The sequence below is a fragment of the Phaethon aethereus genome (assembly GCF_964289735.1).
Source record: "Phaethon aethereus genome assembly, chromosome: 15".
NCBI lineage: Eukaryota > Metazoa > Chordata > Aves > Phaethontiformes > Phaethontidae > Phaethon > Phaethon aethereus.
In genome coordinates, this window is record NC_138591.1 from 17,803,321 (window position 1) to 17,828,636 (window position 25,316).

Here is a 25,316-nt window from a genome sequence, read left to right on the forward strand (position 1 = left end):
TCATTCTGTGCTAAAGAACGTGTCGCGCTCTCAGTCGAAGACAAGTCCTTCACCAGGCTTTCAACTCGGGCACACTGAGCCAGTAATTCACGTTCTGAGGGCCACTCCTCCAGGGGTCCGGGGCTGACAGAAAGAAAGTGCATTTTCCATACTACCATAAACTCATTTTAAACTACAGAGAGCTTTGGAGTCACCTCCAGCGACCGCTATTCCCCACCACAACCCGTTTTTTAAAACGGAATTTCACCTGGAGCCCCACAGCTACCCTGCTCGCCGCCCCCCGCCACAGAACCGCCGAGCCCGGGTCCCCTCAGAGCGCGGCGCCGCCAGGGGGCGCCCCGCTCCCGCCACCGCCCTTCCCGGGCAAGATGGCGGCGGGCGGCGCGGCACTGGCGCTGGCGGCGGGCGCGGTGGTGCTGGCGGGGCTGCTGTGGCGGCGGCGGGCAGCGGCGGGCGGCGCGGGGCGGGTGTGCGTGGTGGTGCTGGGCGACCTGGGCCGCAGCCCGCGGATGCAGTACCACGCGCTCTCGCTGGCCCGGCACGGACGCGGCGTCGCGCTGCTGGGCTATCTCCGTGAGTGAGGGGCGGGCGGCTCCTTCCCCTCCCCACACACCCGCCTCCCAGGAAACGGCGCCCGCGCGGCCCGGTTCGAGCAGCGCCGGAGCGGGGGGCTGGGCCGGCCGCGGCGTCGGGCCGCGGCGGTGCGCGGGGGTCGCTCCTCTGACGGGCCTCTCCCATCTGGCAGAGAGCAGGCCGCACGGCGATGTGCTGCGGAGCGGGAGGATACGCCTGGTGCCCGTGGCGGACCTGCGGCGGCTGCAAGGTGGGTGCGGGACGGCCCCGGCTCCCGAACCCGCCGGGCGTCTTCCTTCCGGGGGAATGAGTGGCCGGACGGGTGCTTGTGTTCGGGGGGAGCAGAGGAAAAGGGGAAACGAGATTAACGGGAAAAAATAAATAACCGGAAGGGAGTTTGGGCCTCGCTGCCGTGGGGCGATGCGGCTGCTCCGGAGTTGTGTGCTGGCTCGGCCCAGAGGTATGTTTATCCATACGTACTCCGATTTCTTTCTGTACAAAACACAGAAGGGGAATTGCGGGGATTGCGAGACGTTTGTGTAAAAACGTGTTTCCATTTTTGCCGAGTACCGTTATTTTAAACCTTTCTCTGCAGAGATGGCTGGTTCTGTATGAGGTACACGTTTCTGTCTGGAGAGCTGTAATACTTTTACCAAGTTTTCGGTTGTTTTGCAGTTGGCCCGAAGCTTTTCCAGTATGTCATAAAAGTCATTGTGCAGGCAATGCAACTACTGTACACAATGCTGAAGATAGATCAGCCATCCTATATTCTTCTTCAGGTAAGTTTTGTGTTGGGACTAATTTGAATAAAAATAGACAGTACTACATTACAGGCCATTTTTAGCAGTCTCAGACATTGTTCTAATTATTTGGGAGCTAAAACGGGCCTAATCAATGGTGTAAACCTATGTTAAACTCTTTTTTTGGCTCTAAACTTTGATTTTTCTGTTAATAACTCATGATTGTTCTTCCTGTTAATTGTTGAGCTTTTGAACTTCATTGGCATGGATAGTAGTAAAGAATACATTTTAATGTAAATGTTTCTGTGTTTATTGGAGGAGAATTTTGATCCTGGTCCAACAGTAAAATTTGAAGTGCCTAGCAATCTACAAAATTGTCTCTGCTCATTAAGATTCTTTAAAGCGATGTAATTTCAATCATTTGATTTTCTTTTTCTGGTAGGTGCTTAGAGTTTGTCACTTGACCACAGTCTTATGCTATGTTTACCTGTTTTATTTATTAAACAGAATCCACCAGGCTTACCTAGTATAGCTGTTGCCTGGGTAGCCTGTCTTTTTTGGAGAAGCAAACTGATAATTGATTGGCACAACTATGGATATACTATAATGAGTCTGAGTCATGGAAGAAATCACCCGCTAGTACAAATTGCAAAATGGTTTGTACAGTAATTTCTTCTCCTCTTTACAAATTACGTGCCTTTTCAGAATTCAGAAGAATGGAAACCAGTGGGGAGCATATAATTAGCGAAGGGCTGTTTCCATGAAGGATTTTTGGATTTTGCTTTGTTAAAATGCGTTCTGTTTCAGAAAACACATTCTGTAAAACGCCTTTGTTAAACATGTAGGAAGGCGGCTGATGGAATAGGCAGGTTGCTTTTATGCACATATGCAAACTTTGATCTTGTTATTAGAATTTCTTTATATGTACTGGCTTTTTTTTTTTTAAATTTTCTAATGCTGCATTATGCTCCAACTCATCTTTAACGGTCTGTTTCTTCCTGAATCTAATTGGTTATATGTAGCCAAAGGCTTTAAAGGCATTTGAGTGTGGTGGTCTTAGGTCTTAGAGGATAAGGGAGTCCTTTTGTATCCCTTCTCATAAACTGATCCTACTTCAATATAAGGAGTCAATGAATAACTGATAATTAAACTTCAGTTACTGGGGGCTGTTTGGTTTATTCTGGTTTTGTTTTGCTTTTAGTTAGCATGGGCACTGGTGGGCAGTTATTGTTTGTTTAATGCGATTGCCTGCCTGTGATTTCTAACTAAGATACAATTTTTGTCAGGTACGAAAAGCTTTTTGGGCGTTTGTCTGACTATAACTTGTGTGTCACTAATGCAATGAAAGAAGATCTATGGGTGAATTGCAACATAAAGTAAGTCAAATACCTCTAACAAATTAGTACGTGTGTAAGTGAAGTAAAATGTAAGAACAGATCCCTGATGATTCTGGATTCAGAGGACTCTTACAAAAGCAACTTTCCCGAGGCCATCCATCACTACTGAAACATGTTAGCTCAGTTTTGTACTGAGTGTCTTCATTACCCTTCATAATTAGTGCCCCATTGACTAAGTGGTAGTAGTCCAGGTGTTACGGAGTTGTGCTACAAAGCTGCCTATAGAATGAGGCAGACATCACTGTTTTTTTTAGCAATTAGTCTGCCCTGCAAATTTTTCTTCTGCAGTCAGAGGGCTTTAAGATCAAAGTTGCTCCGGAAAGTTTATGAGGTAAGTTTAAAAATCGGGACGGGGACGTCTGCAGTTTTTATGGTTGCATTACACCCCTTGAATATGCACGTAAGGAAGGGGTCTTTTGTTACAGGATTACTATGTACACCTTGGAACAGGAATACTGAAAGTTGTAAGAGTCAAGAATTTAATTATTTTGCTGTGTTGCTTTACTCATTTGCTTTCTGCATTACATTGTTGTAGCCTGTCACTGTACTATATACATTTTGTTACATCTGTTTTTTTATTTAACTTGTGAATTTATTTCATTACAGGGCAGTAACGCTGTATGACAAGCCAGCTTCTTATTTTAAGGAAACACCATTAGAACTTCAACATCATTTGTACATGAAACTTGCCAAAGACTATGAGCCTTTTAAGCCACGGTATGTGTAAGTAAGTAAAGCATGCAGTTACAGTCCTTAACCTAATCACATAAAGTTATTGCATCAGAAATACTTTTGCATGGGGTCACAAGTCGCTGAACATCAGCAGGCAGAGTGACCTCTGCGTCCTCTTAGCCAACAGCTGATGGTGTGCAAGTTAGCTTAATTCTCAGTAGAGAGGCCAGAATGAGTAAAGTCATTGAATTGTGATAGTACAATGCTTGGTGTGTGAAATAATGGAAGTGTTTTATTTTTAAAGAAGTTTGTGTAAGTACTGAGGCAATCTGTAATAGAATATTTCTAGGGTGGAACTTGGCAGTTGTCTGCTTCCCACTGAACTAGATGACAGTGGTTGGGTGCTTCGTTAGTAGCATCCCTTCCTTTCACTTACTGTGGAGAGCTTTCAAGATCTTGGTGTTAAACCAAGATCTGTCTATCTGCAGGATGTCTCCTATAGTAGATTTAACAGGGCGTTACTTTAGCAAGCTAATGCTTGAAAGAGAAGTGAAAGCCATAGTGTATAGCGGCCACCATAGAATGTATAGGTTCTGGGTTTAATTTAATAAATGTACCGTTGGCCTCCATGCTCTACTCTATGAGACAGAGCTGGAAAGAGAGGCTATTTTCTCAACTTGTTAAGAAAAACACTTTGTTAGAAGATGGAATTGTGCCTAGAGCAGTAGTGTCACTAGGCTTTTGGTAGCGATAGGATGAAAAACGGTCTTTCAGATATGATCAAGTATCTCTCTGCAGCTCAGTACTGTAATGACTGTGTTTCCAGAGAACCTGAGCAGCAAACCTGAAACAAAGCATTTGGAAATTCATGCCAGTTAAGCATAGTAGTTCATTCTGTGTTTGTTGGCTGTTGTTTGTGTAGTCCATACTCAGAAAATTCTGTTTCCGTAGTACAGAGTCTGTCAGTTCGAATGCTGAGAGGTCTGCCTTTACAGAAATGGATCCAAAAAATGGACACGTGATAAAAACCAGGGGACGGCCAGCTCTTCTAGTCAGCAGCACAAGCTGGACAGGTTTGGAAACAAATATTTTTATTTTACATTTTTAACCTCAATTTAACAAAAGATAAAACTAGGGCTGTTTATACTTCTTCACGCTTGACATGCTGTAGAGGCATGTTTACATCATCAGTGGTGAAGTTAACATTTTTCCTTTGTTTGGCTGGAAGAATTTGAAGACAAGTTGTGTGTGATACACCTCAGTGGCTAAAAATGAATTATTTTTTAAGTTGTATTTTATAATAGAGCTATAGTGTAGAGGCTCAGCTTGAAGAATGATTAAAAGAGATTTCCTACTTTTTTTAACTTTCATTCTAGGCATACTGTCTTGCATGGTGGTGTAAAATAGCTTACGAAACTAAAATATTTACTTCTTTATTTCTGATAATGCGTGTTAGATAATTTTCTCACTTTTTTTTTTTCTCTGTATGAAGAATGAACAGAGTGGAAACAAATGCATTGCTAGCAACTGTGGGCAGAGTTGTCTATACCTTTGAATTGACAGGGCAATTTCTGCACTTAATTCTCTAGCTTTAGAAACCTGAAAATTTTAACTTGATAGTTGTGAGGATGTGCAGTGTTTGTAGCTTGTTTGTCTGCTGTGTTGCCAATAAGGGGAGCAAATAAGCACTGTATATGGTTATAGACTTTTATTTACAAAAATAGTTACAGCAGATTTTTAATAGGAAAAGCATGGTCCATACTTAAGTCATGTAGGTGAAGGTGAGGAGAATCTTGGTTGTTGTTATTTAAAGACAGTAAGTCATTATAAGTGATAGAAATACGAATGTCATTAATAAAGCCTTCTCTTTCAGAGGATGAAGACTTTTCAGTGCTTTTAAAAGCTTTAGAAGGTGGGTATGAAGGAATTAATCTCACTTATTCAGAGGGGGATGGTTGTATTCTGGACAGTTCTGAAGGGTTTTGCTAAAGAGCAATGCTTCCATATTCAGGTGAAAATGCAGGTGTATTTGATTAACTAGCAGTGGTTTTAAGAGTAGCTGAAATATGGAAGTGCAACATCTGGATTCAATTAGAGTAATTGTCAGGGAGAATTATATTTCTAAGTAGCTTGCAAATTGACATTTTATTTTCTAAGCTATTGCATATGCTTTCCATAGGCATCTGCTAATAGGAAAGAAGGGAATATGCATTGCCTTACTTTGTAGGCTTGCTTTTTTAGGTTTCTAAATTGATATATTGAAACAGCTGATACGGTGTAGTCTGAACAAATGGTTTATGAATAGTCATTTGAAACAGACCATAATTTACTTCTGTAGAAGTTTGTCAATCTTAACAATGCTAAATTTACTACTATTTTACTAATTATACGCTTGTAAAGAAATTACTTGAAGTAGGAAGCTAAGCTATTAAACACACTGTGACCGTTCTTAAACTAAGCATCCGTATATTTGTCGATGCTAAACAGTTGGTTTTTTTTTTTCCTTCTCCAGATTATGAGCGGTATATCAATGAAGGAGTCAAACTTCCATCTTTAGTATGTGTGATAACAGGTAATAGTTTATTTGCGCTACAATTCTTTTGGTGCTAATACAGAAGACTTCATTTTCACTTTTGTTCTGTGCTGACTCTTCTGTTGATGGTGAAGAGAGAGGAGGGACTGTTGTCTTTGGTTATAAGAGTAGTGATTTATAGTTACAGCCATGTAATCATGGCACATGTTTAAAGAGGAGAAGCTCTCGGCCTCCCTATCTAGTACAGCTGTGCATTACTCCATGTTCAAAAGAATTTAAGCTGAACATTGAGATGATGCTGCAAAAGAAACATAAAATCTGATGTTTGGAGCGTTAAACAGAAGGCTTTCTATGTAGTGCTGGAAAAGAGGACTGTTAAATGAGGTTTTGCCAAAAAGTTCTGTAGAGAGAATGAATGCTGTTTGTTTACCTTTCTCATTAAGAGCAAACTAAAACTTAGTGTGATTCTGAAGGGTCAGTTGTGCTGATGAAATGAGTCATTAGTTATTTGATTTAGATTGGATATTAGGAAAAACGTCTTCACCAAAAGGTTTGTCAAGCACTGGAACAGGCTGCTCAGGAAAGCAATTGAGTCACCATCCCTGGAGGTATTTAAAAGATGTGCAGATGTGGTGCTTAGGGACATGCTTTAATGGTGGACTCAGCAGTGTTAGGTTGGACTTGGTGATCTTAAAGGTCTTTTCTAACCTAAATTATTCTATGATTTTATATTAATGTCAGACTCTTCTAAATAGGGAGTAAGAGAGAAGCCTACGTTCACATTTCTTTCAAGGGGACTTAGTCTTTTACGTGTCTGTGTGGTACCCTTTTTGATGTACCTGCACTGTACAGTAAGATGCACAGACCACACTCTTTTCAGTCATCTTGATTAAAAAAAAATCTATTACAGGTTTTTTTTGTGTTTTAAACAGGTAAAGGACCTCTAAAAGACTACTACAACGGACTGATAAATGAGCTGCACTTTAAACATATCCAGATCTGTACACCGTGGCTTGAAGCTGAGGACTACCCACTTTTGCTTGGTAAATAGTGGGTTATGAAATAGGCTTGAGAATGTGTGAAAAACAGCTTAGCACAGTGGCAGAGCGCTGATACAGATTTTGCACAGAAGCTGGTAGAATATAGTAAGTGAATGAAGTTGCTGGTTAGTGATGGTATATTTGTGGTTTTGACTCATGCTGGCAAAATTGCTAAATTTCTCTAGCTACAGTTTTTCACTGTTATCCCAAGAAGTAGGCATAGTACCTATGTTAGCCTGTTGTTTTTACTCTTTGTTTCTTCGAACTGTGTTGAAATACTGCATGCTTGTGCGTGTTCCAGTTTACTTTCAGGATCATTTCAGTAAATGAAATCATAAAGTTTTTGGCTGAGCGACTGAAAGTAACTGAAATTCTAAATTATCATGTCCTTGGAATAGTATTCCCTCAGCATGTTCATTGTATTAGCATCAAGTGTGAGTAAGCTTAATAAAGTAGTAAATACATAATTCAACTTGATCTACATTCTGCAGGGTTGGAGCCTGCCAGTTTATGTGGCTGTAAAACACTGTGTTTATTTGGTACTTTTAAACTAATGAATATAATGTCTATAAAGTCAGGCTGTAATTTCTCTGTTTGCAAATCACTTGAAGTGGAAGAGGTCGCTAGTGAGCCGTGCAGTGTATCCTGTCCAGGTTGTGATGGAGTTCTCCTGTGCACTTACCCATTCTTAGCAGATTAAGAGGCAGAAAGGCTTTTTTAAGATACATGAAATTTTGAAATTTCCTCGAATTTAATATGCATTCCTCTGGTATGTTTCTAAAGCCTGACTAATTTTAGTCACAAAATATGTTCCGCCTTTTTTTTTTTTCCCCCGAGTGCTTGAAATTGAGTCAGTCTGGATGGTATGGAATGTAGCTTATATTTAGCTTGCATCGCCCAAAGTAGTACATAAATAGAAAGGTTTACACAGTACGTAAATAGAAAGGTAAGACTAGAAGAGCTGCTTTTGGCGAAATCGGACTCTTGCCTCTTTTGTTTGCTTTTCAGGCTCGGCAGACCTGGGGGTGTGTCTCCATAAATCGTCTAGTGGTTTGGATTTACCCATGAAGGTGGTCGATATGTTTGGCTGTTGTTTACCTGTGTGCGCAATATATTTTGAATGGTAAGAGCTTGCTTATTCTGATACAGTTTAAGTGGATCCTATAAAACAGTATTCTTACAAAGCAAGAGTCCAGCAGCTACTGCATATATCAACTGAGATTCCAGTACTGTACCATAATAACTTTTTTTTTTATTCGGTAAGTTAGAAATTGAGGTGGATTTATTTTGAATGAAAAAACACTAGTTTCTGCAAAGTTGGGAGTATTTAATGCAACCACTTGCCTTAAAAATACTTACCCTGTAATGCTTTGTTCCATATACTTAATTTCAAGAAGGCTTCCTTCTGTATAGATGTGTCTCTGTTCTGTGGAGGGGTGAGTGAATGCATAGTCAGTCTTAGAATTTATGGTCCTTTGAGGAAACAGTAGCTTTTACAAAGAAAGATAAATTCTCTGTGAAGATCTCGTGAACTGGATCCTGCACAGATTTTCTGTGTGTGTTAGTTGTAAAGTAGATTATTGCCCTGATTTTTAATATATGTCCAGGTGAGTGGCACAAAGACAGAGTGAGGGCCCTTTTGTACTGTAATGGTAGATTTAAATAGTCTGACATAGAAGGGAGAAACAATCTTTAAATTTAAACATTTAAAACTGCCTTCTTCATTCCATTTTGTCATGTATGAAGCTGATATCTAGCCATCCAGCACGAGCTATTCAGATGTCACTATGCAACTTTTTAAACGTATATGTCCCTCTCGCTGCTATTTGTTTCACGTTTTCTTCTATGACTTTTATTCACAGTTTACATGAACTTGTGAAACACAATGAAAATGGTCTGATATTCAGGGACTCAGCTGAACTTGCAGAGCAACTAAAGGTAAAGGCTTAACTGATTTTTCTTTCCCTCTAGCTCTAGCTGCAAAGGTGCTGCCATGTGAGCCACCGTTCCATATCTGACTATCATCTGTGTATTTTGCATTCTTAGAAGATACTGCTTTGCCTGGTGAATGTTGTTAGCCTCGCTTCTGTTTGAATGCGAACTTGATGCTAGCAAGAACATTTTAAATACTGTCATCGTTCACTATTTATAGGGCCAGACCAGGGATAATGTCTTTTACTGCAGCACTGTAGTTCAGGGTTAATGTTGGGGAGGCTAGAAGGAGCCTGAAATGTAATATGATGGTATTTTTCCGTGTTTTTCCTTTTTAACTTCTAGATCCTTTTTGCGGGATTTCCTACACTGGAAGGCAAACTTCACAGCTTCAGAAAAAACCTTCGTGCATCCATGCAGCTGTGCTGGGATGAGAGTTGGGACCAGACTGTTCTTCCTTTGCTTGGGCAGAATGAGTGACTTTGTGGGGGAGGACGGTGTCAAAAAAGCTAATGCATTCCTGGAGCTGCGTAGATTTGATAAATAGTGAATAAACACTTTGTCTATAGTTGCAGTTTTTAACTACTTCATCTTGGAACAAGTGTTCGGACGCACCTCTTCCTTTTACAATCTGAGCTCCTCACGTGAGTCAGAAGAGTGCTGAAGGTGCAGCCAAGGCTATTGGTTGTGTGCTAACAGTGTAAGTCTTGAGGGAAGACACGGTTCCGGTGCTGAAGAGCTTGAGCCTTGCCATCTGGACTGCCTTGCCTTCCTTACCACTTGGGGTGAATCTTTAGAAAGTGGGAGGGAGGGTTAGTTACTCTAGGAAATAACTCAGTATGTGCAAAATCTGTTACCTGTGCTGCTTAAAGGTCACTTTTTGGTGAAGATACTTGAACACATAGCTGAACTATTACCAGTTGTACCTGTTGTACAGTAAGCACTACAGTCACAGTAGGCGATTTGGGTATGTTTTCTTGCGGATGGGAGATGCCTTTTCTTTGAATTGTTTTATTTGAGCTGAGAATACAGTGGGGTGTTTATTTTTTCAATCAGTTCATATTCTTCACTAGTCTTCCCTACACAAATGCAGAATACTCTCTTGTATGACTTTATTGAGATGCAGCCATTTTGTTTCAAAGTTGTTGTCCTTTTTACAATGTGTGTGCAAGAATGTGAAAGCACAGCCACTGGTGTGTGACAGCTTTATTGAACACTTAGAGGAAAATAGACTTCTCAGTGAGTGTTGTCCTTGTACGCTGAAGTGAAGATGCCCGTTTACCTTGAGAAAGAACATAGAATTTCTCCCTTTTTTGAACAGATGAATAGAAAAGGAAAAAATAAAAACAAACGCTATTATTGAAGTATGTATAACCTAATAAAAGGGCACTTCACTGTCTTGAGTGCTCGCTCAGGTATACCCTTCATCTTTTTACTGTTAATATCAGTGTTCATATGCAGACCTAATGCTTACAAGATGCTTTTTTCATCACCTTTTGGATTATAAAATTGAAGGAATAAATGTGTGTGGTTTACCATGTGATTACTACTCGCATTGACTCTTCAGAGTTCTTCATTCAGTGGTGGTAGATGGTTACAGAGGGTTCTAGCAGCATTTTTAAACCCTCTTACTGAGAAATCATTTAATATCTGCTTTTGTCAAGCTAGACAGCCATTTGCTAATCTTGCCTTTTGCCTTCTGCACTGTGGTTAGAGTAGACACACTCTCTTGTGAAAAAAGGTTGTTGACAGTGGTTTGGTTCCACTGGTGGGAAGGTGAAAATAAGAGTCCAAGTTGCTTACTGCGGGAGTTTGGCAATTTCACTAGTTTATTGGCTGAAGAATGATCCATAAAGATTTATTTGCCAATTTTCAAAATTTTTTTTTCCTACTGTTTTCAAGCAAAATCCTGTCCGGTAGTTTGTCTGTTGCTGTTTAGCCATTGATGTGCACACAGAGGTAAATTAGGCACTTCTCTAATTCCACAGTAATGCTGAAAGCTTTAGAGAGGTTCCATCTTCCTGTAATAAACCTGTAATAAAATTTTTAGATCCAAAATGAGCCATCTGTACAGAATTTTTGAGTGACTTGAAGAATTTTGTGTAAGGGGAGATAAAGGAGTTCCTGTTTGGGCTGCTAGCATGCATTTACTCTGTAAATAGTACCTCTGAATTCTTCCTTCTCAGGGAGAGGTAGCTAAAACCTGAGGTGGGGTTACTTGTATATCCAGCTTAATACTAGCAGTTGTGGCTTCCTCCAGCTTGAAGAGCAAGATGATTCTTCAAGTTACCCGTCATCCATTTTCTCTCCATTACTACAGGAGGGGGCTAAAGTATTTATTAATTTTCTTTTAAGTGGCTTTTAAACAAAGGTACAGAAAAGGAAGTCAGGAGAAAGAGCAGCATATTTATTTTCTGCTTGAGGACCAACAGTGTCTGACAGGAAAATGATAGATTATGGAAAGTTTCAAAGAAGGTGAGCTCAATTCTTCCTCCTTGCAGTATATGTAGAGCATTGCGAGGGAGTACGATTCTTTTTTTGTTTTCTGGCCCGTCTGAGAGGATGGCTTCCCGATAGCTAGTTGTGAAAGTGACAGTCCTTATGTGAAAGAAAGGTAAATCAAGTTCTGGTTTTTGTCATCACTGCAGAGTAAAGATGCACCTGATTGACAGCAGACTCTACTACCTCCTCTTAGAGCATCATGTAAGCTTGTGACACTATCTACTACCTTCACTGTAGGTATTATTCATTAGTCATTTTTAAGATGACCTGTACTGCAAGTATATATAGACAAGTATAAAAAAACAGGAGACCATCACAGCTGATTTTAATATTAAAAAATATTTATTACTATGAAACATTGTTTTGCTCCCTTGGTGTGAGATACTCATCCTGTGAGCCTGCAGATGTGCCTCCATTATTGACAAATCAAAACACAGTTGGGAAAAAAAAATACAGTTCAATTTTGCTGTCTTCTACAGACTCAAAGTGCAGTATGATTAGGGATTTTTTTTTTTTCTATTGCATGAGGTTCATGGCTACTTTTTAGGGGCAGCAGCTTGCTTGCATACATGCTGACACTTATAGGAAGAAACGTAATTCACTTTGACAAGGGTCGGTGCATATAGTTGTGTCGTCAGTGCCTCTTACGCATGTTTCTAGAATTCAAGATAATCACATTGCAAGGACGAGATAGCTCCTGTTGGTCTGAAAATTCTAATTATGTCATGTTTGCCAAGTCTATATAAATAGCTGTAGAATAGTTACATTTGGCTGCATGTCATAGAGAAAAATCCTGTTGCTGTGGGCTGGAATGATCTGCCATCCGATCCCAACTTTATCTGTAAAGAGAAACAATGCGAATCATATTTCTGCGTGATAAAAGGAAGAGCAAAAGTTGCACGTGAAGTTGTGTAAGAAGAGGTCTTTAGCATGCTGTTAAAGCAAGCTACAGGTAAATGCTTATCAGTATGTATTTTTAAAAATCAACAGTAATGCTGCTGCTACGCACTCAGCGTAATTTTGTGAAATAACCAATTGCTGTAGACCAGCTGTACAGCTAGTAGACTGCAAAAGACAGGCTTGTGAAGAGTATATGAAGAAAAATCCACAATCCCTCCTGATTTTATTTACTCTCTAGTTGTTTGGGATATTGTTAAACTCCCAAAGAACAGTCAAGATAAAGGTTTTAGGCTGCATCTTGAACATTATCACTGTGACAATGCAGCACAGATGTTTCTTCTCTAAGCTTAACCCTTTCTTAGTTTCCTATTGCCACCACACTTGGAAATCATCTCAAGCTGGCACTCTTAACAAATGCGAGTTGTGATAGGCAGGATGTAGCAAAAAGCTAAGTTCCAATCTCCTGATCAAATCCACGTGGAAAAGTTAGTGCTCTTAGGCAGACTGCTTTTCAATCCAGCTCTAGGATAAGAATCTCACTATTGGACAACACCCACCACCAAAAAATGTTCCTGTTCATCTCTACTACAGATTAAGTAATGGGGAAAGAGGCCAAAACTATTGATGCACTCGATGGAAAAGGCACCTACCAAGTTCAGCCTGGAAGAGGTGATACGTGTCTGGATTACGAATTGCAGAAGCAACGTAGACCTCGGGAGGTTTTCTATCTGCTCTGCAAGTGGAGAGTTTTTGTAGCATGCCGGTCAGGGCTAAAGTTATCTCTGGATCGTATATCACATCTGGAAAGCATTCAATATTTATTGAGAATTGAGTAAAAAGCAGAATGAAAACCACAAAACAAAACCAAAGTATTCACCTTGCTGGAAAATAGAATTTTTGTACTTGGGGGGTTAAAAATTCCCCAAGAGAGATATTGGAAAATGCCTCTATTTACATGCTATGTTAAGTGGTCCTCATCTCTAATATGATAAAATTGCTAAAAATCACTACTCCTTTTTGTAATTGGACTGTCAGATACTGTGTTTAAGCCCATCTTAAGGGAGACAGCAAAAACACTGAGCGTTGTTACTCTCTTACAACTGTCCTTAGGAGAAAAAAACCTGCATTGCTCAAAATCTGTATTTTAAAGGCTGATTGCAAAAGACTCAATTCAAACTGCAGCAGTTTTCATCTTGAATAAATTTCTTAAGAGCAGAAATAGTGATGAAAGGTAAAACTGATCACGAAGGGGTACAAAATGTCAGCCTTGCTAATTAGCACCACGATTCTGAAATGTGTCAGTCTTGTGTTCAGGACCAGTACTAAAGAGGTGGTTGTTTACTACACAGAAACATTGAGGCATGTTGACTTAGTTACTCTTGATGTAAGTAAGCAAGCAGTTACTCTTGATGCAATGTAGTAACGTCCTGCGGTAACTAGCAACAGCAAACAGTAGCTAGCAATAAATCATCTTCAGTTTTGAATTGCCTTCGTGAGTCCAGCTTGGGCTGGTTTGTACGTTCTCAGAACAGTATGGGTGGCGTTGGGTAACATACAGAGAGTGACCTCATTTTACAGGATTCACATATTTAATCACATTTCTTCACCTAAATTCTTAGGTAATTTTTGCTTTGCAAAGCCCCAAATCAGGGAGTAAAATCCTGTAGCTACAGCTAAGAAATTTTACTATTGGTAGATTTTCCATTACTAGATTTTTATGAACTCCCTCCAGATTTATACATAGGCAAGTGCCCAAAAAAGTTATTTTCTTTAAAAATATCTGTTAGCCCTCAAAGAGAATGAAAAGACTGACATTTATGGATTAGGCTTTTCAAAGTGGCAGAGTTACCATCTTCTGTTTCTGGATTTTAAAGAAAAAAAAATTTTTTTTTTGTTTAAATCCAGAAGGGAAAAATAATTTACTTTTCAGCCTTACATAAACAACTGTTGAATATCTGAAAAAGACAGAATGGTGAAATGAACTGGGAGAAGATCTGTCATACACTTCCAGATACCGTAACTGGAGTTGGGTCCTGCACACAAACACCTTTGCGTTTCTCTCTCTAACCTGCTTACTCCTGTGTGACAGGACACAGCGAGGCGTAATCAGAAGCGTAAAGCACCTGCTGCAACGACGACGTCAGGTTGAAGATCCAACAGTTGCTTTTCTGTCACTGAGCCCCAGTCAAGTTCTGCAACAACTAGTTTTGGGTTTTGGTATTTCGTTGCTTCTGTCTGCTGGCCCTGGGACTCCGTCAGATGAGTAGTTTCAGACTCCAGGACAAAGCCGTTCAAACGGATGTTTTCTGTCAGCTGTTTGAGAACACAGGGGTGGCAGTCACTAAATATATATGCCTTGGGATTGCAGGTTTTACAGATTGCAATTCCAGTGAAGCCGATCCCACTTCCCAGTTCCAAGACTGTCCTGAAGGGTGATGGAATAAAAGTAGTACTTATTAGGACTCTAAATTGAGTTAGGAAATAAAACCATTCTATCTAAAGGTAAAATCAGTTACAGATTGTTTCAATAATTTTTGAGTAAACCATCTACAATCTAATTTTTGTTTCAAATAACTGGTAGACTTGGTAAACACCAAAGATGCAATTATAAGCATAAAAATGAAGTACTTGAAATACTGCTTTTGCATATGGTACAAAGCATTTCCACCTCTTTTTAGACTTCTGCATCATAGTTTTCTCCATCTAAACTGGTTGTCCAGTTCTTTTCATAGCCGGTGGAGACAAACTGACACTTCAGGACAGTTCCTTTCCTTGTAAGGTTGATACTTAAAACTAACAACTTAGCTGAATCTGTCCTCAAAAGTGCTTGTTCCTCTCGACTGCTTCTGAACAAAGTCTAGACTATGAAATTCGATGTGCACACCTGCACATCAATCATCTAAAGTTAGGCGAGATGAGTCCCATCATGGAGTGAAGCATGCTAGCCGAAGCTACTGGCTAGACAGTGCGGTAGCTGAAATTTAACAGCCTACTTTAGGGAGCACATCTGACTGCATGGTGTAATGGTTTTGATCTTAAAACCTGTCTTAAAATAACAACGAAGTCCTCTCCTAGATTGAAGCTGGACTGTTGCAGAACAGATGAGAGCAGCCATTAGCCAGTAGCAAAAGACTGTAGTCATTTCAGTTAAATGGGGGGTAAATATTGTATATTATTAAATTAACATTGCGTAGCTCACTCACAATATGAAAGAAAATACCTTGGCTTCCCTCCCCACCCCTCCGTCTGTGCTGCTGTCCTTACCTGTTACTGAAAACTGTGGAGTTCTTTATTGCCCATTCAGCGAGATGAAGAGCAGCATCCCATGTGACGAGGCCCGTGGTTCCTCCGGAGATTATCGCCACGCTCTCGGAAAGGGTAACAGATTCTCCCGTGGGCTGGAGGACCCACGCAAGAAAAGAAAGATGGATCAGCACAGACAATGGATTTTACAGTTTAGAATTGCTATCAGCGCCTGGAAAAAGGTAGGATGCACTCTGGGTTTCTGGGGGTGGTTACTTTTAAAGCCACTTACTGCTCAGTTCAGATAATTAAGAGTGATTTATAACAATGCGGCATTAGTTCTTACCAGTAAGTAGTTTTTGTAACAGTGAGTAGATTCTTCTTCCTTTAAAATATCTGCCAGTGTATCATACAGTTCATCCAGGGGTTCAGCTGCTGTGGATTCATGCTGCGCGAAGGAGAGCCGGGCAGTTTCGGGTATCAAATTGCCATGAAGCAGAAAACATACACACATTAATTCCCATTTTAATACATCGTTGGCCATAATTTTTTACAGTGAATGCTATTCTTTGTTATTATAAATCATTCAGCTTGGCCCATAATGTAAAAACGGCCTATTTTCAAGAAAACCAAAAAGTTGCAACCAACATGAAAAGTAACCACTACCTTTTTGATGAGTTCGGTTAGAAAGCATCTTCTGTACTTGGTGGAAGGGGGATATTTCACACACAGCGGGTGGAGAACAGTCTAAACCAAGAAAACAACAACTGCAATTGAAACCAGTTACCAAGTGAAGATTTTATGAAAGGTGGCAAAGGGCCAGAGAAAGACATGGGAGCCATTAGTCGACGCTGTGTCATGAAATTGTGATGCAATCTGTAGCTTAAAGAAGTGATGCTGAGCCAGAAAATGAAATTTGGTGACTTCTGGTCAGTTTGTTAGTTTACAGATCTGCGGCCGCAAATGTGTTTTTCACTTTTCAGAAAGTAAGTGGCAAAACCAAGCAGAAAGAGAGTCCAGTTAAGCTCTATTTTGCTGTTCGCTTCTCTCTTTTTCCGTTTAGCTGCCTTATTTGCGATTTCCAGTCCACATGCAAAGTTTAAGCACCATAAAGGTGCTTAAACTCCTGTGAGGGCAGGCTGGGAGAGTTGGGGGCGTTCAGCCTGGAGCAGAGAAGGCTCCGGGGAGACCTTCCTGCAGCTGCCAGGGCTGAGAGGGGCTGAGGAGAAAGATGGGGACAGACTTTTTAGCAGGGTCTGTAGCAACAGGACAAGGGGTAACGGTTTTGAACTAAAAGAGGGCAGATTTAGACTAGATATAAGGAAATTTTTCAGAGAGGGTGGTGAGGCCTTGGCTCAGGTTGCCCAGAGAGGGGGTGGATGCCCCATCCCTGGACACATCCCAGGTCAGGCTGGACGGGGCTCTGAGCACCCTGCTCTGGTTGGAGATGTCCCTGCTCACTGCAGGGGGTTGGACCGGATGGCCTTGAAAGGTCCCTTCCCACCCAAACCCTTCTATAAGTCTAAGGGTCGATGCATTCCCACAGTGGCTGTGGTTTCCCAAAGGAAAACTGTGACAAAAAGTCACTTTTCTTTGTAATCATGACAAAAAACCCCAGCAATTGCTTTGGTTGCACGAGGCATCATCGCGCGTTCGCGGTGGTACCACTGTGACACCAAGCATGCCATCTTACCTTATGCAGAATATCCACGAGCAGGGAGGAATCCGGGGAAGTCCGGAGGTTTTGTTCAAGTTCCTAAAACAGAGGAAATAAAGCTGAGGCTTCCCCCTCCCCTCGGTCGCCATCACTCGAGGGCGGCCGCCCGCTCCCCGTCGTACCGGCCAGGGGAAGGAGCGCAGCTGCCGGGCCGCCAGGAAGCGGCGCTGGAAGCGGAGCCCCAGCTCCGGCTCTGCCATGGCCCCGAGCAGGCCGCGCGTCCCCGGCCTCGCCTGATCGCCGCCCCGGGGCGGGGCCTCCGAGGAGGCGCCGCCAAAGAAAGAAGGCGTCTTCCGCCTGAACAGGGGCTCGAACCCTGGACCCTCAGATTAAAAGTCTGATGCTCTCCCGACTGAGCTATCCAGGCCCGCGGGGGGCGCTGCACAGCCCTCCCCCCACACGCGCCTACCGGGCTCGGGCTTTCGCAGTGCCCACCCCCGCGCGCGTTGATGACGCACTGCTGCGCGCCCTGAGGACGTCAGTGCCGCGCGCCGTGGCGAAGGACACGGCGCCCGCTCGTCGCGCAGAGCCGGGCTTGGCCGCACCGAGACCGAGCTCGAGGCCGGCGGCGCCATGAGCGGCTACACCGAGGACGAGAAGCTGCGGCTGCAGCAGCTCCGCGCCCTGCGGCGCCGCTGGCTGCGGGACCAGGAGCTGAGCGAGCGGGAGCCCGTCCTGCCGCGGCGGCAGCTGGGGCCGGTGGCCGCCTTCTGGGAGCGGTTCCTGCAGCCCGGGGGGCTCTGGCGGCACCAGGTGAGCGGGGCGGTGGTGGGGGGACAGGCGATCCTGGCCCCGCCGCCCCCGGGGCTGACGCGCGTCCCTGTGCCCCGCAGGTGCACAAGGCCTACCAGACCGGCGGCTTCATCCTGACGCGGGTCCTGGTCCCCGCCTGGATCATCCTCTACTACGTGAAGTACCACGTCATGGTGCGTGCGGCCCCCGAAGGACGCGTGAAGAAGGGGGTTCAGGGAGAGTGGGGGGAATCTGGGTTAAACCCCGTAAGAAGCTCTGAAAGCGGGGGGCCAATGAAACGAGCAGGTGCCTCAGGGGTGTATGAACACTCTGGTTAAGGTAAAGTGACTTCCCAAGGTCTGGTCACTGCTTGTTTTTCCTTGCTTGGGTGCCACACGTAGGAGTTTTTTGTGATCTTTTTGGTGGTGACCGGCTTTGACCATGCTGCTGGAAAGCTGTGTCTTAATTCTTGCTTTCCTGGAGGAACAGTGACCCTGGGGGTAACCAGACTGCGGCTGCTGATGTGGGGAAGGGGAATGGCCAGTGCACTGACAACGGGACAGACATTCCAATTCTACAGTCTTGCCTGGCTTGGGAGCTGTAATTTTATTAACCTCGGGTATTTCTTCAACTAGGGGAAAGAACCCGGCTTAATGAGCCTTGTATTCAGTAGAGCTTGTGTTTTAGAAGGGTCCTTTTCCCCATTTTGCAAATCCTTTGTATTTCATCTGGGTAACACTCCTTTTTCTTTACCCTTTTCCTCTGTTCTTCCCCTTCCCCACTTTCAGAAAACGCCACATGGTGTCGTTATGTCAAATCCACGGATATTCCCAGTAAGTCCATTAATACTTGTTTTATCTTTCAGCTTTGTAAAACAGGCAGAAAAGGGGTGACTTGGGGAGAAGTGTGGGTTATGCAGTAGCTGTGCAGGGAGAATTTCTAGATGGATGAGCTTGATAACTGTGGTCAGGCTGCCTTGGATCAGCACAGTTCCAGTATTTTTGAGCAGTTTTCATCTTGTCCTCAGAGCAGACAGTCCCTGTTTCAGTGGTAGCGGCAGACCTTCGAGTACCTGGCTGACAGCACCGTGCATCCTGGGCAGAAAAGAGAAACGTTCCCTTATGGGGAACCGCGCAGTAACAGCGTCTTTGTGAAAGGGTTTGGGTGTTTAAAGCCTCTGTGAAAGCGTGATTAATAATGCATGGAATGACAGAGGGGAGCGGTTCTGCTTCTCCTCACTGACAGGAGTGGTGATTGTCAGGAGTTGGGAGGAGTTTGCCGCTGAGCGTGTCGGTTCTGCCCTCACAAGCTTGGTCCCAGGCGTCCCTGAAGGTCCCCTGCACTCAGGCGTCCCCAGAGAGATCGCGTCATGCCACCTTAGCTTGGGATGAGTTTTATGAAGTGGAGAGTGTCAGACTGTTTGGTCTTTACTGTTTTCAGGCTGCTCTGAGCCATTACTTGTTGATTGGAGTAGCAAGTCAGTGGGCAAATATTCCCGTAGAAGTTTAGCTCTGCTCTTTCTGACAGCTGCACATTTTTTGCGTAACACCTGCCTAATTGTGTTTTAGCTGAAATTAAATTATAAAGCGTTCCATCCTTAACAACCACATAACAACATACAGAAAGTCAAACTGCGCGCCTCTGACTTCAGCCTAAGTATTCACTCGAGTTAGGTCAGCTCTATAGGCCAAGACAGCACTTGAAGCTGTAACAAACAGCAGTTGGGCCTCAGCTTGATTTTTGAGGGATTACATAGCTCTTCGTGGGCTACAGGCCATGGGTTTGGAGACTTACTTAAAGCTGCGCCATGTTGAAGGTGGTTAGGCAGTGCTGTAAGTCCAGTATACATTTTTAAAACAATGGAGTCTCGAAATGTTTCGTTCCTGTTCTGTAGCTGAAAAGAAAGGGGTAAAGCAAGTACAGATTTCAGATCATTTGGCTGTAATGTTATTTCAGCATCCTGGGAAATGCTGAGTGAATGAGAGTGTTCTGAGTAAGTTGTAGAAAGTTGGTGTTTTTTTTTTTTTTTTTTTTTGTCTGGAAGTGGGGACAGTGACAGCTTAATTGACAGACTGTGCTGTGTGAAGGCAGAGACTGAGGGTACAAGGAAATGCTCACCATGATCTCTCATTCCATCAGGGGGACAGAATTTTAGAGACGGGAGAAATTATTCCACCCCTGAAAGAAGAACCCGAGGGGCACCACTGATGGCTAAAAGCTGATTTCCTCCTTCAGCGAACAAGGCGAGAACTGCAGTTGCTTTATCTCTATAGACTATAAAAGAGTCTTTATTCTGCATCGCCTCAGCTTTTCTGTCATTTACTTTCTCCTTAGTCCACATTATTGCAGTTGCTACTCATACGGGAGTTTCTTTTGCCTTTGGTAAGCTTTATTGCTGAGGCCTGGTGATCTCCAATCCCCCTTCCTCAACTTTTTATCTGACCTTATGAGATCTGGCAGCAGGACAATGTGGGCATCATAGTAACAGGAGAGACGCTGTATGTCCCAGGGGACTGTGGAGTAGTCTGCTCAAAGGAAGGCTGTCGTGGTGAGCTCCTGCACACCCACACCACGGCTCTCCTCTTCCAGTCTAGCAAGCCCTTGTCTACCAACCAGTTCTGACAGAGACTTCCAGTGAAAATTAAGCTTCTGCCTCTGTCATCCCACTTCTCTGCCAAGAGAGGGTAGCAGAAGTGGCACTGCTGCCAAATTCTTTACACTTCCTTCTCTGTCTTCAGCCCTTCTGAGTTGGAGTCTTCCTGCCCTCACTGGCCCCACATACCTGGGGCACTTCATGCTGGGGAAGACTGGCCTCTTGATTAGCGGGGAGTTGGAGTGAATGGTCCTTATGGATCCCTTCCAACCTGAGATATTCTATGATTCTAAGTATTTTGGTGGCCACTTTGGGGATAGAAATGGTTAAAACAGCAATCCAAGGGTAACCTGAGGCACGTAAGGGGAGGGGCTGGGGCAGAAGTCCCTCATGACCTCATGGAATCACATGTGACCAGTATAGCCAGTGTTTGTGAGGTCAAGGTGACAGGCAGGAGCCCTCCTGCTGTGCCTGGGGGCAGCCAGACCCCTCGTAACCGCTCTGACAGGGACTCTCACCAACAGGGCCATGGCCAATGCAGGGGTGAAAACTCTGCTGCAGTCGAAGGAGATCAGGGAGGCCATGGACCCCACATCGAGCACCCATGCTCAGCCCGCAGCCCCAAGGCCTCTGCTAGGCCCAGGAGCCCCCCAGGCCCTCGCCAAGCCCGCATCCATCTCTTTCCTCGGGTAAAAGGCAGCTCAGGGTGGGATGGCAACTGGGGAACCAAGTGGAGGGGCAGTTGTGTGCTGTGAGAGGGCAGTAGGGTCCTCCAGGTCATCACTGGGAGGCTCTGGAGGGGGTTACTGGAGAAGCATGAGGGTCCCTGGAGTGGCCTAGAGTCAGCAGGGGCTGTTGGGGGGCACTGGGGAAGGTAAGAGAGTCGAGAGGGAGACTGGGGAGTTAATGGGGGCTACTGAGGGTTATCAGTGGCAGTAGGGGGGTGATGGGGCTAGTAGAGGGGTTGTGGGGGCCACAGGGGCGCTGAGACCTGTGCTTCCTTCCCATGGCCATGGGGGTCCCTGACACACCTCTGCCCCATGGTGTGTCAGTCCCTCCAGCACGGAGTTCCCCAGGAGCGCTCCTCCCCCAAACTGCTGCAGCCTGAAGCGAACCTTCGCCTGCACCAACTTGCTGCTGCTCAGCCTGGCCGACCCCACCGCCACCGCAGAGGAGGAGGCGTCCCCTGGCCCTCGCCTGCACATGCCTGGCCCCAAAGCTAACACCGAATCCACCGCCCCACTGGTGAGTGACCGCTGGGGATGCCCCTGACACCCCCACCCCACTAACAAGGGACTGGCTGGGGTGCCCCAAGATCCCACTGCGCACCTCTGCAATGCTTGTGAGGAACTGGGGACTGTGACATCTCCTGAGGACACCCCATACCCATGGGGATGCCTGATACCCCCAGGGCTCCCAGATTCCCCCAGGGAAGCCCTGACACCTCTCCTCCTCTAGTGAGGCCCCTGCCAGGACTACAGGGAATTCGTGGTACCCCCAGGGTCCCATGGACGTCCCCACAGCTCTGGAGCCACTCCTTATCCCCCTCGTCCCTAAGATGTGGGGCCTAAGTGGCTGTTCTAGGCCACAGACTCGGTCCCAAGTCTCAAGAACTGGTTGTGGGTCAACCCGTAGAGCCTGTCACATGGGGCTCGCGATTGCCTAGGCATTCGGGAACAGATAACCCTCCCTGGGTAGAGGGAATGGATACCTCTCCCTCAAACAGGGAGGGGTTTGACTGTTACAACCCCATCAAAAAAAACAATAAAGGACACGGAACGTGTCCCGGCACAGTTATGGCAGGAGCATTCATCACCACCGCCTCGCCTGTCCCACTGAAGAGGACAGCACATGGCACTGGGCGAGCAGGAGGAGCACCCACCCGTTGTAAGACACCATACCGCTGACAGCGCGTTGGACCTGTGCAATGAATGTGCGTCTCTACAAATACAGTGTGCCTCTTCCCTTGGGGGGGATGCTGGGCCTCAGTTACACTTCGCAAGTTCTTTGAGTCTTATTTCCCTCTTGCGCTAAATGTGGGTGATGCATTAGACAATGAAACCAAAACTCTTCTGGGTTTGTACAATATTGTTCCCTTAAATGTCCTCTGTGTTACACGCATACACCATACACATATGGACACGCAGGAGTACATCTGCTACATAACTTTCTTTTGAGATCCCTACTAGCTAAAAAAATCACTCTGGTCAGTGGTAGATATATAATATATATTTAGTCAAGAGTTACATTTCTTGGCGCCTGTCTTGCTGCAAAAAGCCTTCCATCACAATGGCTCAAGGACGCATGGAGGAAGACCTTCTCCCAAAGAGGTGATGGACCATATGCTCTGGGCCATGACTTTCAGTCCAGCCCTTTGCAGAGCCATCAGGACCTCCTTGCTCTTCAGGCTGCAAATGAGAGGGTTGAGGACAGGTACCAGAAAAGAGCCACTTGCCAGTCCCATGCTAGGTTAATTGGAGCAGAGCAGGAGGTAAGGACGGAGGGAAGCACTCAGTAAAAGCTTGGTGTCTTGGGAAACGATGACTGGAAGATCCTCGAGTGGTTGAACACGCTAGTCCTTCCTCCCTCACCTGATGCGCCTCAAGCAGGAGCTGCTGGTTCCAGCACTGGCTGCACGAACTCGGCCAAGAAGCATCCCTGTGCATCCTCCAGTGCTCATCAACCCTGGGCGTGCCGTCCTTCATGCTTGGCTGGCTGGGTCTGCTCCAGCTCAGCTCCCAATTTCTCCCACCCCACAGGGTATCCCTTTTGCGTACTAGCTCACGGCCAGTGCCAGGCAAGCTCGTTAACCAGAGGAGGAGACACTGAGGATATGGAGCCATCTCATCAGCGCTTGTGTCTATGCTGACATGCAGTGGAACCCATGAGGATTCATGCAGCGTTTGCTTGTTGGATCTTAACTGTGCAAGTCCACGGGGCTGGACGGGCTGCAGCCTGGGGTGCTGGGAGAACCGGCTGATGTTCTTGCAGAGGTGCTCTCTGTCAGCTGTGAAAAGTCGCGGCGACTAGGGGAGAGCCTTCACGACTGGAGGAAAGCAAGTTTTGCACCGTTGTTGAAAGAGGCTCAGGATGACCCAGGCAGCTACAGGCCAGCCAGCTTCACTTCAGTTCCCAGGAAAAAACATGGAATGAGTCCTTTTGGAAGGCACGTCAGGTGGAGGAGATGGTGGGGAACAGTCTGCGTGGCGTTACACTGCCTGAAACATGCGATTGCTTTCTGTGATGACGAGGTTTGGTCAGGGCAGAGCAGTGGATGACACCTTGCCTTCAGCGAGGCTTTCAGTGCTACTAAGGCATTCGTTTCCAGGAATGCAGTTCATTGAAATACTGATGCCTCTGCTGCGTCAGCTGAATGTTTGGTTTTCTTTGTAATCAATGACAGAAGTAGGAACTTATCTGGAATAACAGGAACTCTTCGTCTTTCTCCATTGCTCATAGACGAAGATGTGATGCCCAGTACAAATTACATGCCTCGGTTTATCCATCTAAAATGAGGTGATGTGAATCCCAGTTCATGTGACTTCCTAACAGAATGCGCTGGCATTCATCCACTACTTGAAATTGCATTGTAACTGGGCGAAGTTACTTTTATACGTTTATTCTCCAACTAGAGAGGGCCAAGCTGATAGTGTGATTTCAGCCAGGAACTCCCCCGTCACGCCAGAAGAGCTGTGTGTCAGCAGCTGGTTCTTTCGTGCTGCGTAAATACGATGTTGAAACCCACACCGAGTATGCAGTGACTGCACCACTCCTTTCTTCACTCAGTACTATGCAGTCATACTTCTCACGTCTCAATTAATAATCATATGCATAACAAAAGGGGATTAGTTGCCCACACGCAATCACGCAGAGACTTTTTAGGTGCTTTGAGGAGCCTTCCTTGTCTCCAGCTGCTACTTGGTAAGGTTGAAGATATCGAGGATGAAGGCACCCAATAGGTCTCGTGTGACGTGTGGCAGACCTGCATGGACGTCTCCATCACCCGAGTGTATCTCATGTGGCACCAGATGCCAATGTGCAGGCATGGAATGGTGTCCACAGGTGTCACTGTGAGCTCTCATTCCAGCTAATGCTCAGTAGTTTAGATGGTGATAGGTCTCACCTGAAATAGCCACCGTGGTATACCTAGTGGTTTCTCTCTAAGCCCAACTTCACCCATTCCCCAGGGGATCCTGACAAGTTTTGCCCTACAATGGGCAGGGGAACCCCACTGGCCATTTTGGGGTGCTGACCCTGTACGCCCACGCAGGGCCAGGTGCCGGGATACCTGCCCTGTGCTTTCCTTGGGGGCTGGGGGAGCTCCGAGCCCTGCCATTTTGCCAGTCCCGGAAACCCGCCTGTGAGTGAGGGCGGCGGGGGACTGCTCTTCCCCTGGTCCAGCCCTGAAAAGCAAAGGGAGAGCTGCTTCGGCAGCCTCTAGAAAAGATCTGTCTGCAAATAAATGCATGGATATGACTAGCAGTTGCATCTTTTGGAGAGATGAATAGAAGCAAAAGCTATCTGCCTGGCTTTTGGTCCCTGCATCATCTTTACAGAAGATTGACAGGTCTCCCAAACACGTTGCTATCACAGCTCCCCTCAACTGCCTGCACAGAAAGCCTTGGGTCCTCTTTGGGGAGAGGCCAACAGCCTAAAGATAACATTTCCCCTGTTAAGCAGCTGTCCTTTTTCATTTAGCAACCGTTAATCCCCCCTCCAAAGGCAGTGGCACGAGTGATGCT

At 45.0% G+C, this 25,316-nt stretch overlaps 3 protein-coding genes across 4 annotated transcripts; 2 read left to right on the forward strand and 1 right to left on the reverse strand.

The window, feature by feature from the left end:
* Positions 1-368: 368 nt before the first annotated feature.
* On the forward strand, positions 369-9,367 carry ALG1 (ALG1 chitobiosyldiphosphodolichol beta-mannosyltransferase; the record flags this gene model as incomplete). Its single annotated transcript, XM_082006839.1, has 13 exons — positions 369-573; positions 746-823; positions 1,249-1,352; positions 1,821-1,969; positions 2,600-2,689; positions 3,317-3,427; positions 4,334-4,455; positions 5,256-5,294; positions 5,895-5,954; positions 6,848-6,958; positions 7,964-8,078; positions 8,818-8,893; positions 9,233-9,367. 13 exons carry the CDS (start codon positions 369-371, stop codon positions 9,365-9,367), a joined length of 1,395 nt encoding a protein of 464 aa, XP_081862965.1.
* A 2,760-nt stretch (positions 9,368-12,127) lies between these two features.
* On the reverse strand, positions 12,128-17,449 carry EEF2KMT (eukaryotic elongation factor 2 lysine methyltransferase; the record flags this gene model as incomplete). Its single annotated transcript, XM_082006952.1, has 8 exons — positions 12,128-12,228; positions 12,940-13,089; positions 14,413-14,714; positions 15,554-15,687; positions 15,879-15,980; positions 16,199-16,279; positions 17,226-17,288; positions 17,372-17,449. 8 exons carry the CDS (start codon positions 17,447-17,449, stop codon positions 12,128-12,130), a joined length of 1,011 nt encoding a protein of 336 aa, XP_081863078.1.
* A 373-nt stretch (positions 17,450-17,822) lies between these two features.
* On the forward strand, positions 17,823-20,514 carry NDUFB6 (NADH:ubiquinone oxidoreductase subunit B6; the record flags this gene model as incomplete). Of its 2 annotated transcripts, XM_082006966.1 has the most annotated exons (4): positions 17,823-18,002; positions 18,083-18,175; positions 18,770-18,814; positions 20,121-20,514. In XM_082006966.1, 4 exons carry the CDS (start codon positions 17,823-17,825, stop codon positions 20,187-20,189), a joined length of 387 nt encoding a protein of 128 aa, XP_081863092.1. In that variant the 3' UTR covers positions 20,190-20,514. The 2 variants fall into 2 exon arrangements, with proteins under 2 accessions (XP_081863092.1, XP_081863093.1); XM_082006967.1 differs by lacking the exon at positions 18,770-18,814.
* Positions 20,515-25,316: the final 4,802 nt, after the last annotated feature.